The sequence below is a fragment of the Vulpes vulpes genome, chromosome 3 (assembly GCF_048418805.1).
Source record: "Vulpes vulpes isolate BD-2025 chromosome 3, VulVul3, whole genome shotgun sequence".
Taxonomy (NCBI): Eukaryota; Metazoa; Chordata; class Mammalia; order Carnivora; family Canidae; genus Vulpes; species Vulpes vulpes.
In genome coordinates this window covers 38,623,800-38,639,774 of record NC_132782.1, presented here as the reverse complement: position 1 = coordinate 38,639,774, position 15,975 = coordinate 38,623,800, and the positions used below count along the sequence as shown (strand labels likewise).

Below are 15,975 nucleotides of genomic sequence, written 5' to 3'. Positions count from 1 at the left end.
AACTTGACTTTCTCCCTTGACCACAAAGAAAAACATTACAAGACAACAAATCGGCAATCCAAGAGGGTCTTCTGTTTGTACAGCAAACAGGCGTAGCATGTAACCTGCTAGAAAAAAAAAATCTCACCCTTTGACCTGGAAAAAGATCAAGGTATATGGACTTTGAGATAAAATTCACTCCTGGCTTCTGGGAACTGTGTCCACTGAGTACCTACCACTGATCATATCTGGTATAGGAAAGATTGGGGGAAGAAAAAAATACAGACTCAGAGATTTAAAATTTGTTAGGTTCATTTTCTTTGAAGCCTACTTTTATTGAAGTAACTGACTGAAGATGATGAAAGTCAGATGGGAAAGGGAGTGAGGGTAGTTTCCTAGATCTGAGGAAGTTCACAAAACAGGAGTACTCATCTCACCTTCAGGAAACTAAACATAAAAAGAAAGGGGGGAATGTGGTAGTGCCATGGATGTGAAAAGAAGTAACTCTCCTACAGACTAAGTTTCCTGATATTCCAGTGTCATTCATCCTGAATTTCAATTTGGAGTCCTCCACTTGGGCTCCTTTTGGGGGCCCTGACATTACCAGGCAAGTGTGCATGTGCTATCCCTAATTTTATTTTAATATGTACACATTAGTTGGACTGTAAACTAGCACTTTACTTCCGAGATTGGTGGGAAAAATCCATCCCAGGAGTGTTGTTTTAGATGCAGCAGTAGTAACAATGATGTATAATAATAATAACGTAGTTTGTTTCATCATCTTTACCTAAAAGGCTGCCCATGCTGTGTCCCTATCTCTCCCCTTACACCATGAGCCGCTGAGCCTCACTTCAGTCTCTATATTGTCGGGCCCTTCTGCAGTCTTCCATGTGATGACTTCTTTCCCCTTCCTCTTCTTCACATGATTGATACTCATTATTCCTATTAAGTTTAAATGATCCCCCTTAAGATGTCTTCCCTAATTCTCTCAGGCCATGTCAGGTCCCTACCTCCCCCCATCTCTCTATCTTATCCACCCCCTTCGCACATGTACCATATTTGTTGGTCCCAGTATGGAGATGTGTCATAATTTGCTCATTATGACTCTTGTCTGTGGATCGTAAGCCCTCCTCGGCCTTCAGGTCTCTGTTCCAGAGTCCCTTCCCCACCAAAGCCCTCTGATCTACCTGACTTGGCTTGAGGCTTGTGGATCATCCCATGGGTCTTCCTTTGAAGCACCTACCACAATTGTAATCCACATTTATCCACCTGACCATTTGATTAAACTCTCTCTTCCCGATCAGTCCATAACAACTGTAAACACAGGAATGGTGCCTGCTTCTGCTCTGTAACATGCCCGGCATCAGACAAAGTGCCTTTGAAGAAGTGTGAATAAAAGAATGAACACCTGCAAAGGGCGAGCTGCCTAGAGCAGCATTAGCAGGTGCTTGAAAGGAAATGGGAAGAATGAGATGAGAAGAATGGTGAAATGCTGACATTTCCTGACCACGCAAAAATAAGTTTGAGCGAAAAACAACGGAGATCTGACAACCCAGGAGAACAAAACATGTTACATGTCAGGTGGCGTAACAAAATCCAAGACTAGGTGATCTCAAAATAGAACGTACGATTGGGGCGCTGAGCTAAGGAGAAGCATGTGGCCGTCATGGTGAGGAGGGGGGTCCGGGAGGGAGGGGCTGGGATGGCATACTGCTGACCACCCAGTTCTTCCCTGCAGCTATCAGAAACTAGCTAAGCCTTTGTCACTGGCCTGGGGAGAGACTGACCTTCACAGGCCTTCCACTCGTTCAAGGGTCCCTGCGGCTCACCTCAAATGTCTTACTATGGTGCATATGAGGCTATTTTAAACCTACCATGTGGGGCCAAATAATTGTTGATGAATGCAGGATGTGAGTGGATGTACTTTAGGGAAACCCAGACAGAAGGGGAGAAAACAAACCTGAGGGTTTCTGTGGGCAGCCTGGGATCATCGACGGCTGCTTCCATTAAGGTGCAACTTCATGAGGCAAGAAATCACCCATCCCTTTCCCACGGCAGCTGGCCAGTGTCACCTTCCAGCATTGTTAGTGACAAGTGGGTTCTAGAGTACTGCTGCCGGCCTCCTAGGTTCTCAACAGGATGGAGGGTGATGTAGGAGAATCCAAGGGGGGGAAAGTGTCTTTAAAAAGCTTACAGTACTTTTAAGAAAATGAGACTTTATGAAACAGTTAAATAAGAGTGCAATTCAATACATAATTAAATCCAAAATAAATAGTGTTGGAGATCGGAATGAAGGCAGCATGCTCTCCATCACTTTGCAAAGGTAAACTGAGGCAATCGGAAAATGAAGAAAGCACACGCACTGAGTCAGAAAAATGAGGGTGGGCATGTTCACTTTGGGCTCCACGGTCCTAGGAAAGTGACCTATCTTCTACAACCTCAGTTTTCTCCTCTGTAATTAGATCCAGATTTTATAATAGTATTTTATTATATGCCCCAGTCTTTTGGGATATTTGAATGAAGTATATGAAAGTTTAAAGAGTGATACAAACCAAACATTATTATGAATCTTGTCAACCAATAAATAAATAAATATCAAGGATGGAAGAGCAGTAATGAAAGTATCTTGAATTTTTCTTTAAACTGTATAGTTTCCAAATACAATTACGGAACCCCTGTAGGTCTGGTTCTGTAGCTCTAGAGTAGAGCTTCGATCTAGATCTCATATGACCTTATGTGTGGGCGAGCATTTTATTGGGCTACTGTTTGTCACAATTTCTAGTCTAGGGCAGTGGTAGCAGCAAGTGAGTCAGTGGCACTGAAAGGGACACACTTACTAGTAACTACGAGCACTTATTTAACAGTGGGCAAGCAGTTCACCCTCTCACAACACGGCTTATTGAAAAATATGAGTTATAACGTTTTCAAAAAGACAGAGACAACAAAAGAGGCCAGAATTAGATTACAAAGTTATAAAAGAAAGGTGTCCTTTGCTTTGTAAACGTGTAATTCTTATGTATTAAGAATAAGGTGAAAAGATCAAGCCCACCGGGAAACTAATGACCCCTGGGTCATACTGGAAAACAAAGGCATGGTATCAAATAGTCACCAATTTTAAAAGGGACTAGTTTTAGTAAGACAAGTCCATTCCCCTAGAAAGAAGTTATTACCTCAGTCATGAGACTTCAACATCTAGTCCAAGCTGGTACATTACGTACCCTCAGACATTGCATATAGACTCTCTGAATATCAGTTACGTGAATGAAAATAAGACCATCTATTTAAACCACCTCTGAGGCTTAGAAATTATTAAGTGTTTAAGCATAACTTTATTATCAAAATAAAGAAGACTGTTATTTTCTCAAGATCACAGGAATCTATTTATTGCTTAGTATTTGTGATATACTTGGTGGGGGGGCGATGCATGGAAAGGTCATGATTTTGCAGGCCTCCTTCATGAAGAGATGGGAGCCCATTTCCTCTTCTTGTGTCCGGGCTCGGCCATGTGACTCGCTCTAGCCAATGGGACATTAGCAAATGTGATGGAGCAGAGGCTGGAAAATTCCTTGTGCACTGGGGCTAGCTCTCTCCTACTATTTGCAGACAAACCTTCCGTGTGAGAAGCCACGCCTGACCTCCTGGAGGATGGCAAATAGTGAAAGAGAAAGTGATTTTCAAATGCAAAGAAATGGAGGCTTCCATTTAAGCACTGAGCCATGACTATCTCTGATGATGGTATCAAATGATATGATATCGTGGTCATAAAATATAGCCAAAGTCCACCTCCTGCAATGTCTGCTGTGTACCAGAAACCGTGTGTTACCTTATTAAATATGCAAAACAGCTCTATGAAGTAGATGACTTAATAGTTCCATACAAATGACGAAAATGAATTTCAGAGAGGTTGAGTAACCCCCACATTCATTGATGTATTAAATGTTAGAGCTAAGATTCAAGGTGAGATTCGCCTGACTCCAAAGCCAGGGCTCTCAATCCTATACCGAAAACTCCTAGACAGAAGAGCAGTTAACCCACGGTGATAAAACTAAAGCTGCTAATCATGAAAGACGTGTTTGGGAGCATTTTAAGCCAGGGATGATGAGAAAACTGCCTTTGGTCCTCCAATTAAAGAAGCTCATTAGCACACAATAGTATTTGCTTATAAATGATATCGGGGGATAAAGGAGGGATTTTAAGTTGCATATTGAATACACAGGGAATATACTTTAAGCATCTATAATATGCTAGGATTGAAAAATGGGATTAATAAGATACTGAATATTAGTGTGCTCTACTGATGAGTTTTTTTTTTTTAAGGTTTTATTTATTTCTTCATGAGAGACACACACAGAGAGAGGCAGGGACACAAGCAGAGGGAGAGGCAGGCTCCATGCAGGGAACCTGATGTAGGACTCGATCCTGGGACTCTAGGATCACGCCCTGGGCCAAAGGCAGGCGCCAAACCGCTGAGCCACCCAGCGATCCCCTATTAGTGTGCTCTATAACAAAGAGCTTGCCCAACATTTAGCTCTCAATCCATGGAACAAGAATTAAACTGTGTAACTTTTCTAATAATCACACTGACTGGTGCATTTGAACTCAGAAGAAAAGTCTGAGATGTATCCATCCGAGTCACTTCACCCGAGGTGTGTGGACACTGGTTTAAACCACTTCTGCTCCCGCCTTCCGTAGCACTTGTTGGCCTTAGGCTGGAGTTGGCACCAACTTTCCTATCGTTCTCAGCTTCACTGTTGACAGAATCTGACACAAACTTGAAGATAATTGATTGTTAAAGAATCACGACACTAGACTTTGAAGGGATTGTTGACATTTTCCGGGATGTAGTTTTTAAATGTTTTAAAATAATCTGTAAGAGTGAAATCCCTTCCTCCAGTAGAAAGTTTAGTCAGGAAGGCAACAAATTGCATCAACAAAAACTAGATTTTTAAAATCGGTTACATTGCATTTTTATGAGTTTAACTATGCATATCTAGTTATTAAATTAATCAATGACAACAAAGAAGCCGTTTTAGTGAATACAAAATTAGAATTTTTGAAAGAAATACAAAGTCATGGGCAGTCCCGGTGGCTCAGTGGTTTAGAGCCACCTTCGGCCCAGGACCTGATCCTGGAGACCTGGGATCGAGTCCCACGTCGGGCTTCCTGCATGGAGCCTGCTTCTCCCTCTGCCTGTGTCTCTGCCTCTCTCTCTCTCTCTCTGTGTGTTCTCATGAATAAATAAATACAATCTTAAAAAAAAAAAAATACAAAGTCACATCAGCTTCAATATCTCATTCATTTTCAGTCTTGTCTTACATCCAAAATACAGAGATAAGCTATATTCCTAAGATAAGTAATTGCAAATTTCTCTTTTTAAAGGGAAGGGTTTGAAGTTTCAGTAGCAATTCTTCTTACTGAATGAAATTCTGCATATGGATGGAGGAATCCAGGAGTATAAATTAAGAGGTTGCCATATTCCAGTGTGTTTATTGGTGTAATAATATACAGCTTGAGGTTTGTTTTTAAATCACAACTTATTAAATATGAAAATGTATTAAAAATTAAATGATAATTAAGCATGTATGGATCTCCTAAAATTATCTCAAGGTGGGGCTATGCACCTATAAACTATACTTTTACAGACCCAGAAAGGTTCAATGAGTTGCCTGAGCCTTGAGGGAACTAGGACTTTGCCACGACTTTCTGCAGGCGGTACCTGGATCTGCTGTATTTTAATCTTAAGCTAAAGAATTCATTCTGCATGCAGATATTTAACTGTTTACTGTATCCCAGGCGCAATGCTAAATGCTAATAATATCATAATACAACCATGGGCATCACAGATTCAAGCTCTGCCCCAATGACACTTACTATAAGCTGTGGGCACACAGATGGGAATCAAAGAATGACAAAGATGCACGAAGAATGACAAACAGGAGAGGTATGGGCAGCTCACCTAACTGGAGGCATCGGGGGACACAGCACCAAGAATTTCAAGTTTGAGCCGAATTCTGAAGGCCTTGTGGGGGTTACCCATTTAGGAAGAAAGAAAAAGGCTGATGGGAGACTAAAGAGGCAACTGTTTTTCCAGCAGAAAAATAGTGATTGCCAAGGCCCTGCAGCTGCAGGTTGCCTCCTATAGGGACTCTTGGTACCACGGAGAGAAAAAGGAAAAATGTCATGCCCTAGTGTCAAAACTAGGATATACTCAGATGACCATGCCAATCTGCAGGGCTCTTCTTTACCGTGAGGCTGGCCTGTTCTCTCCTGCTGGGAAATGCTGTCCCTTAGAGAAACTGCTAACGCAGCCCGATGTGCATTTTTCTCATAACGAAACCTCCACTGATGAGGACTCTCAAGAAAACCATGAATTTTAAAAATAATAATAAACTACTCATGCTCAAATAATCCAGAAGTAAATGAGTTTCACCCCCTGGTAGTGTGGTCACTAAGTTGCCTAAAGTCTGCCATAAATGACATGGCTTATGTTGCTCTTAAGCAATCTCTCGGACACGTTGTGCATACACATACGACAGGCCTTACCCATCCAGGCCATACACCCAGCGTGTGCGCACATGTGCAGAGGCCTAGACACACATAAGCCACCAAGAGGGGTACACTCTGTAGGCAAGATGGGGGGAGACGCATAAGTGTGCATGTATAGTGGGCAGCTCGGCCTGTTCATTTTTAGAACTCTAGAAGCTTTCCAATATCTATACACTGCATCCCCTACAGAACGGAAGCACTAAACACAGGCTCCAAAGGCAGATGGTATTATGCAGGCAAAAATAATATTTGCTTATCTTTTCTTTTTAAAAGTTCTCATCATATGCCTCATTAGACGGTCTGTCTGCTAAAGACACCTCCCTGAAGAGCCCCAAAGAGGTCCCAGGAGGTGTGTTCTGAAGGGTCTCTGTAAGCAGAGTCTGGGGTGGGGATTCCCAGGCTTTGTCGAACCCCACTGAGGGCCAAACTCCTACAGCTGAGAATGCCCTTCTCCCAGCCCTAACAATGCAAAACCAAGATCAACTCATCCTCAAATCTCGCATAGCTGTCACTTTATCTGGAAACATCCTAGCCACACAGATAGGAGATCTTAAATTCTCTCTTATACTCTCTGCACACTCCTCAGAAGTTCAGGAGAACTGTGATTCGTTCGTTCAACCATTTGTTAAATGTGTATAAATGTGTTTTATGCATGCTGGAATGTAAGATTCCAGAAGATAGTGTGCGCCTGTCTTCACGGCCTTCACACTGCAACGCAGCACACCCATTTATTCCTAAATGAATGAGGAAATGAACGAATGGTTGTGGTTTCAGCCTTCAGCCTCTGGAATCTAGCTGTACGTTCTCTCTTAGAGCTTGCTCTATACTAAGTCATTTTGTATATGCTCAAGGTGAGACTAATATTGTTCAGGGGAAGACTAATAGCTCTGTAACTGAGCTGGCGAAGACAGGCCCCAGTCAAACTATTGACGTGTATTAACGAGTAACTAACCCAAGTATGGCACGTAGTTCATTGCACAGGCTGCCAGCCCCACGCTCTCATCTACTGATGATAGTTCTAGGCACTCTCTAAAATCCTCTCCAATCGTACTGCCTGCCCCATTCAGGCATTCACTCTATCTTACCACTAATAATTAAAATCATTTATTGAGGACCTGTTAAGTGGCAGGCACTATGCATTATGTCATTTTAGCCTCATCACAAGTTGGTGATGTTTGTATTTCCACCAAACAGGTAAGTAAAATGAGACTCAGCAAGGTTAAGAAAGCTGCCTGAGGTCACAGTCAGTAAGGAGGGTAGTAGGGTGTGATCTCAGCTCAACCTGAGACGCTGCGCCAGTGGTACACCCTCACCTTTCATTCCCATAACTGGGCTGTGGGGAGGGTGCACACACCCTGATTGGCTGACTTGGAATTCCAACTCTGCCATTTACTATCTGAGGGGCTTGGGCAAATTACTTAGGCATTTTGTGTTTTCAATTACTCATTTGTAAAATGAACGGTGTCCGCTAATGGGGGCTGTTTTGAGGATTAAGTCAGCTAACATATATTTAACTAAGTACAACAGTGCCTGGCACATGATAAGTACTCAGCCTTTTTATTTTGACCATGGCTGTTGTTGTTATTACTATTATAAATAATACTATGTCCTGTGCTACCAACCACTCCACTGAATGGCCTCTCTTTGGGAGGGAGCAACAAAACATGCTTGGAGCAATATGTCCCCTGACTCTCCCAAACAACTCAGGATGAAAAGATTTTTTTTTCTTTTTGTCCAGTTTCAGTAAACATTCACTGAACCCATTAATTATGGGCAAAGCCCTCTACCAGAGGCTCCTGGGAGACCACTTCCTTACTCCTCAAAGAGAGATAGAGCCTGGTCATAAGCTTCAGTTACAGGAATTCAGTAAGCAAGACAGAAATAGGAACTCAGTCAAGCAGGGTTTAAAATGGATCCTCCTAGTAGGCAGATGTTTAGTAAATGCTTATTGAATAAATTAGTGGGAAAAAAAAATCACAGTGAATTAAACACCAAATGCCCTTCTGTATTAATTGGAGACTACAGCAATGTGTCAGAGGATGGACTTCAAGGATAGAGTTAAATTGCCCAGGCTGAAATAGTCACCCCACCATGTACATGTTATATTGAGGCTACTTAATAGGCCTGGTCTTCTCATCACTATAATGGTGCTGTTAATGGAAGCTGTTTTGCAGGTTGCTGAAATGATTAAGTAATCAATATACAGAAAATATTTAAAAGAGTTCTGGCTTATAATAATCACTCCACCAATGTTAGTTACCATTATTATTACTTTTGGCTGAAACATAACAAAGGCTCTTGGAGAGGCACTTTACGTAAGGACCAAATCAACTTTAAGCACATCCACTACAATGATAGTTGATGTCACGGTGTTGCAATTCTCCTGATTTTGCCAACTCAGCAACCTTTCCACCCTTTTCTCAAATACTTCTTTATGCTTTGCTTTGAGGAATCATCCTTTCCTAGCCTTTGACCCTGTAGGTCCCTGGGCCAGGTACCCAATCCAGATATGGAGGAAGGAAAGGAAGGATTGGTTCAGGATTGGGGACATGACCCAAGCTACACCACTGATATTCAGACTGGCACTTTGTTGGGACTAACAATGATGAAGTAATTAGAACATGAACCTGGAAGTGTTGGTGAGAAGAAAGCAGAGCCCAAAGAAAGAGAAAGGTAACATTCCTAATCACACCGTGTGACTTCTAATAAACTCCATATTCAGCTTCATTTGGCTTGAGTCGGGCCTTGGTACCACAACGCAAAGTGTCCTGAGTAATAAGATCAGAACCACTCATTCTGAGTGAAGATGATTGGTGAAAGGTGAAAGCCTAGGATATTAAGTTATTATCTCCTTAAGTGCTGTGTAGGCTTTAAGATACCATTGTAAAGGGACTAGTTGACACCAGGAATTTTTATCCAAATGAAAATAAGGATTATTTACAGGGTTATCAAAGAACCATAGTCTCTTCATATATGGTGGCCAGAAAGCAGTGAATATAAAAGCCTAGAAAAGTATCCTTCTGACTTTCATGAATCTGGAGTTCCTTGAGGAGCCTGTAGAAGAGGCAGGTTCAGAGGCTCCACCCTGAAATTCTACAGCAGGTCTAGAAATCTGCATTTCTAATGAATACCACTGGGGGGGCTGACAGTTCACTGAAGCTAGTAGTCCACTTTGAGAAACACTACCCAAGAGGGCCCAGTTTTGTTTAGATATTGTAGGCAAATCTAGAGTACACAAACCCAGCTGGGAAGGAATCCCTAGAAAGCTGCGAAATGAAGAAATTCTCATAATTATTTCAGGAACTAAAACAACTTCAAAGACTAAGTCTGAGTTGAAGTACTAATTCTGAAGCAAATATCGGCAAATTTGGAAGTGTCTCAGCTCTAAAACCAGAAGAGCAGAAGCATTATACCCAGTTCTTTCTGTGGCTAGTTTCTATTTAAGAAAAAAAAAAAAAAAAAAAAGAAAAGAGGAAGTGGTGTAGAATAAAAACAATAATCTAAAAATTGATTTCAAGCTTATGGTTTTATCAATTTCATTACAATAAACTATAGTAACTTTGCAGTAGATCACTGCAAACAATTAACAAAGACGACCTTTGAGAATTCATCTCAGTTTTTAACAGAGCAGCTATAATGAGCACAATTATAATAATTGGTAAGAAGCTCTCGCAGCATTCCATAATACACAAAAGACAACACGGCAAAATGAAATAGATTGTTTTCTGAGGATACCACACAAATTTCACAAAGGAAATCTTATGCTGACTGTAATGTGTAAGGGGATGATACAAAAGTCATTTGATGCTGTATCAGACACTACGAGAAATGAGAAAACTATCTCCTCATGTGATATCCATATTGATCTTTGTTAAGGGCCAGTGGTCACAAAATAGTCAGTAGTGTGTGTAAATCAGGGAGACTACCCAGCCCTTTCAACAAGGGTTTTCTAAGAAAATTAAGCCCAAGTGCCATAAAGCGTCCACTGTAGGCCTCTCCTATGTACTGACAACAAACAGCCTTAGCTCTGTACCATCCTCTGGAGAATTGAGAAAGAAAGAGTCTCTCATATTCATTTTCTGCAGAGCTTCGCTATCTTGTGGAACCCAATTTAGAAAGGCTAATTGACATTCCCTAAACTGAAAATAGAAATGTTGGGATAAATAGCTGTGTTGATGCCACAGCAAGGTGGTCTAACATCAATAAGTGGTACTTTAAGTAACTTAAAGTCTCAGACATAGAACCAGAAACTATGAAAATAATATTCAGGGTTCTCAAGTCATACTTTATGCATCAACATACAACGTTGTGGCCTGAGATTAACGATGCCAGTGGAAATCAAGCGTAGTTCCACAGAACCACACAACAGAACTTCACGGCATGAGTGGTGTGGGCTCCACCCACAGTCATTATTAAATTGCCAAGTGCATCACATGATGTGGAGATCCTATTCAATCCAAGAATATACAGTGTTATGACTTCAGCAGGACTGCAAAATAAATTCTGACTTATTTTGTGGTAAAAACTTTATAAAAGGTTTACATATTTTTTATGGGTTTCCGCGTAGAGGCTGAAAGTGCATGATCTTGATTTTTGTGTGAGATCTGCTAACTGGTGACACCATCACCCATCCTCCCTCCACACCTCACAAAACACAGATTTTTAGCGGCACATATTGGGAGAATAAAAGACTACATATCCCGGCTTCCCTTGCAGCTAGGTTTATGAAAGCAGAAGTGAAATGGAAATGTTGCATATAAGTAGAAAAGATTTTCGTGGAAGGAGCTCTTTTCTGTGCCTTTCTCCTTCCACCCACTCACTCTCCTTTTCTTGCCACCAAAGAACGTGATCGATGGAAATCGGACAACCACCCAGAACCTAAAGTGTGGAAGCCACTCCACCACCTGGTTGCCATACAGCCTTGGGCTGTAGGTTCCAGGCTCCTCTAACATGGAAAAGCAAGACACTTCCATCATGCTTGAGCCTTTGTCCTTTTGAATTTTCTGCTTCAAGTGGCAGAAGCAAAATGTAATTCTAAATCATCTACATGCAGCTTCTTCTTCAATAAAGGCCAGGTGAATTAATAAACTAATAGGGATTAAGTATTTGAGCTGGTTTGCAACCTTTGAAATTTGAATGCTGTATTTACTTCAAATGCATTATTCAAATAAAAGGACAAATAAAAGGAAATGGTACTTTAATGCTAAGAAACATGGGGATAATTTTTTTTTTTTTTTTTTGCTGGTGAAAAATTCATATAATTTAAAGACAAATTCAGATCAAAAATAAATAAGGAAAGGAAATCAGTACAGTGCATGGTATAAATGAACATTAGTGAAATTAGGATTATGGTAGACAATGTACCATACAATATCTACTCATCAAAGGTAACAAACGGGGCCAAAAGGATGTAGACTGAGATCTGACAAGCAGATATATTGTGTTTTTTTTTTATTTTAATTTTATATGTTGGCTCTTGCTATCTTTGTGTGATTCATTTGTTCTATGTCTATTTACATTGAATAAACCACTTCCGGGTTGAATGGAAGACTTTGGTCCTTTAGTTTTTATGTATAGTGTGCAGACATCTCAGAAAAATCTCCAAACAGTAGAAAATTATTAATATGCTTTTGATATCCGGTGAGTCCTTTCAAGTCTGATTTTTGCTCTGTACTGTCAAAAAGGCATTAAATATTTTAAAGAGACCTAGCAAAAAGGACTGAAAGCATTAGATTTTATTTAAAATGAAGTCTAGTCCTTAGATTGCTTTTGACCTTCCAGGCAGAAGTTATATTTCAGTGTTGCTCCAGAATAAGAATTTTTGGTTATTGGGATTTTTTTTTTTGGTCAATATTTTGGAGGAGGGAAATATTCATGTGAAAATGCCCTAATCAAATTGCAGTAGCGACCCAAACTCTTATCTACTCCAGCACTAGGTGGACCTTTGGGGAAACAGTTAAGACCCATCTCTTCTGTGTAATCTCAGTATTATTCTTTTAATACCTTCAAATCCGTGTTCTGTCTTCATAGGCAAATATCCGTGGCTGTGTTTATGTAAATTTTCAACACACGTTATTCACTCTAACTATATAAGGCAGTGGGTAGGTATCTAATTTAATTAGAGTGATTTATCCATGGTCTTTGCAGTCAGCTGTTCAATACTCTTAACTGCTTTACATTAAGCTCAGTGGGGAAAGACCTTAGATGTTTAGGAAGATTCCATTTCTGAAAAACAATTTTTTTATCACTAATTTCTCTATCACAAATATAGAGCTACTGAGATGGAAGATAAAGATACATTACCCCTGTGACATCCATGACCTTAATGGCTGCAAGCTGACCCGTTTTAACATGACGACCCTGTAAAGGAAAAAAATAATAAAAGATTTAGTTCTGATAAGCAATGTCCACATTCAGTTCCACCTATAGAGAACAATTACCCAGATGACTGTTACAGAATGTGGATGGGGAAAACATACACACAAACACACACACACACACACACACACAGAGTAATCTTAAATGCTGGGTGGCTCAGTGGCTGAGCATCTGCCTTTGGCTCAGGTTGTGATCCCGGGGTCCTGGGATCGGGTCCCCATCAGGTTCCTACAGGGAGCCTGCTTCTCCCTCTGCCTGTGTCTCTGCCTCTCTCTGTGTCTCTGATGAATAAATAAATAAAATATTTAGAAAAAAAATCTGAAATGCTGTAAGGATCTATTTCTATGTAGTATTTACTTCAAAAAACATCTCCATCACTTTGATTTCGGATTTATTTTCATAGTGGTGTTAAGTTAACCAAAAAAGGCAATGTTGAATAATTTGGTTCTATCTTCTCTCCAAGGTGGTAGATAAGGGCTTCTGTGGGAGGAAGGAAGCTCCGCATGGAGGGGACACCAGTATCTCCTCTGTCAGAAAATAGTAGGTGAAGCAACTTTAGTTTCCTGGACAGTGAAAATATCTTGTATTGTAACAGTTTCAACTGGACAGGATTCTGCTCTAACTTGAGAATGTAAATTTATCTTTGTCTTAAACGTGAACCTAAAACAAAACAGGTAGTAATCAATTCAAATTTGTGATTAAAGAGGCAGCGTTGAGCATAAGCAGCTGCTTGGCCAAAGCGAGCATCTTTGGTCTTCAGAACCACAACAGAGGGTCAACCACACAGAATCCGAAGAAAATAGTGTCTGGTGAGAGGGCAACCTCCCAACAGAAGCTTTTTCTATACTAGCTCCTTGAAAAACGTAAAATCTACATCCAATTCTCAGACAGTAGCAAAGATGGTCAATACACATTCCTTCTAAATGCATTTTATGAGTGGCTTCTAAAATACATTTCGAGGATGCCTGGGTGGCTCAGTGGTTGAGCATCTGCCTTCGGCTCAGGTCAGGATCCCCAGGTCCTGGGATCAAATCCCACACTGGGCTCCCCGCAGGGAGCCTGATTCTCCCTCTCCCTGTATCTCTGCCTCTCTCTGTGTGTCTCTCATGAATAAATAAATAAAATCTTAAAAAAAAATACATTTCAGCAATGACTGCGACCAGGAAGTATTATACTGTCTCCAAGATCAGCTGGATTCAAATGCCAGCTCCGTGACCTTAGTCAAGTCCCCTAACATTCTAACCTTCATCTGAAAAACAGAGATAGTGGTACCTGACTCCTGGTATCTCAGTGAGGATTAAATGTCATAACATATATAGAATGTTTGACAGTGATGAGCTGTCAGCAGGTGCAGTCTATGATTATTTATGACCCTGTTTTGTGATTAATGTTAAATGTTGTCTTTCCTTCTAGGCTATGTGTTTCATGAAGGCCAGGGCCACATCTCATTGTTGTATTCCCAGGGCCTGGAATGGTGGGTACTCACCCCACAGCTGGAGTGGCATGTTTGTGGACGAAAACAGCAGGTGATAGAGGCATGGACGCTTGTAGTTGGGAAGAGGGGATAGGTTTGGCGCTGCCTGTCCCTTTCCTTCTCATCGCTCTCAGCTTTTTACACCCATTTTATTCCGATTCTGGTAGTGTTCCCTTCACCTTTCCATTTCCCATTCTGCTCCCTCCCTTTCCTCCTTAGTCAGGAAAGAGCTAAAAGAAGGAGGCAGCAACTCTTAACCCAATATGGTCATGAGCACAGCCTCTCCTACTTATTTCCTCTTTTGAGACCGTAAGGGAAGGGCCTGGAGTGTTAGTGCACAGAGCCCTGGACTGGAATTCCGGAAGCCTGGTTCTGGTCTAGGTTCTGTTCATGACCAGCAGGTTCATCTGGGAAGAGTGATGTAACCCATCGGGGCCCTAGTTTCCCTGTCTGCAAAACATGGGGGGAAAGGACACAAGTGGCTGGGGGTGGGGAGCAGGGCAGGGGGCAGGTATCATTGTTACTACCAACTCTTTCTCCAAAGAACACTTGGAATTGCAGTTTTCACCATGACTGAGCGGGAAGCATAGTGCTACTGCAGTTCAGTGTCCAGAGGCCAGGAATCCTACTTTCCTGTAGAAGTCCTTTCACACAAGGGAGAAGTTGCAAGTGTCCTCTGTTGACAAACACTGAATGGTCTCCAGAGTTGTCTGGGTCCCAGTAAGAGTCTGGGCCACTGTAATGATGACCTCAGCAAAGCAATCAACAGCTTCTCTTTGGGAATACCGTTGACTCTTGAACAGTGCATGGAGTAGGGGTGCTGACCCCTGTGCAGTAAAAAAATCCATGTATAACTCTCGACTCCTCAAAAACGTTTTACTACCAACAGCCTACTGTTCACCCAAAGCCTTTCTGACAACATCAAACCCTCGATTAACATATATCTTGTAAGCTGTATGTGTTATGTACTGTATGTCCACAACAGAATAAGCGAGAGAAAAGAAAATGTTATTAAGAAAATCATAAGGCAGAGAAAATACATTTACAGTATGTAATGTAAAAAAATCTTCGTACAAGTGAGCCTATGCAGTTCAGACTCATTCAGGGTTCAAACTGTATAAAGTCTTTAAAGCAAGGGCCATCAATCATACCTTGAACAGTGGCTGCTTCTCTACAAAAGCACTAAAGGAGGGTAGGGAAAGGGAAGACAAATGCAGAGCGTCTGGCTGGTGTCCTACAGCTGTTTCACCTTGATGTTCTCCTAATGGCTCTATACAGCGGGATAAAGGCACACCCACCCCTGCATGTGGCCTGCAAGGCCGCTGGGAACCGACCCTCTATCTGCCGGACCACCTTGAGGGCCTCCCCTCTGCTCTTATTCTGTGGTCCCTGAGACTACACTGTTTGTGTTCTTTGAATGCACCATATTGTTTCCTGCCTCTCTGATAATGTGTTTTCTTTGCCTAAGATGCTCCTCTGCTCCTGAATCCCCAGTAAAGTTACTCACTCTTGTTAGATTCAACTCAAGTACCACCTCCCCTGAAATCTCACTGTCAATCCCTCCTCACCTCTGTGCACCAACGAACATGTCCATGTTT

The 15,975-nt window shown here is 41.4% G+C and overlaps 1 protein-coding gene across 8 annotated transcripts in view; it reads right to left on the bottom strand.

Moving 5' to 3' along the window:
* The window catches only part of TNIK (TRAF2 and NCK interacting kinase), a 376,119-nt gene that overhangs the window by 139,198 nt on the left and 220,946 nt on the right, over positions 1-15,975 (bottom strand). For all 8 annotated transcript variants that reach the window (XM_026007747.2, XM_026007749.2, XM_026007748.2 and 5 more), the window contains exon 3: positions 12,829-12,885. In XM_026007747.2, coding sequence (XP_025863532.1) covers positions 12,829-12,885 — 57 coding nt within the window. The remainder of the gene's footprint in view (positions 1-12,828; positions 12,886-15,975) is intronic.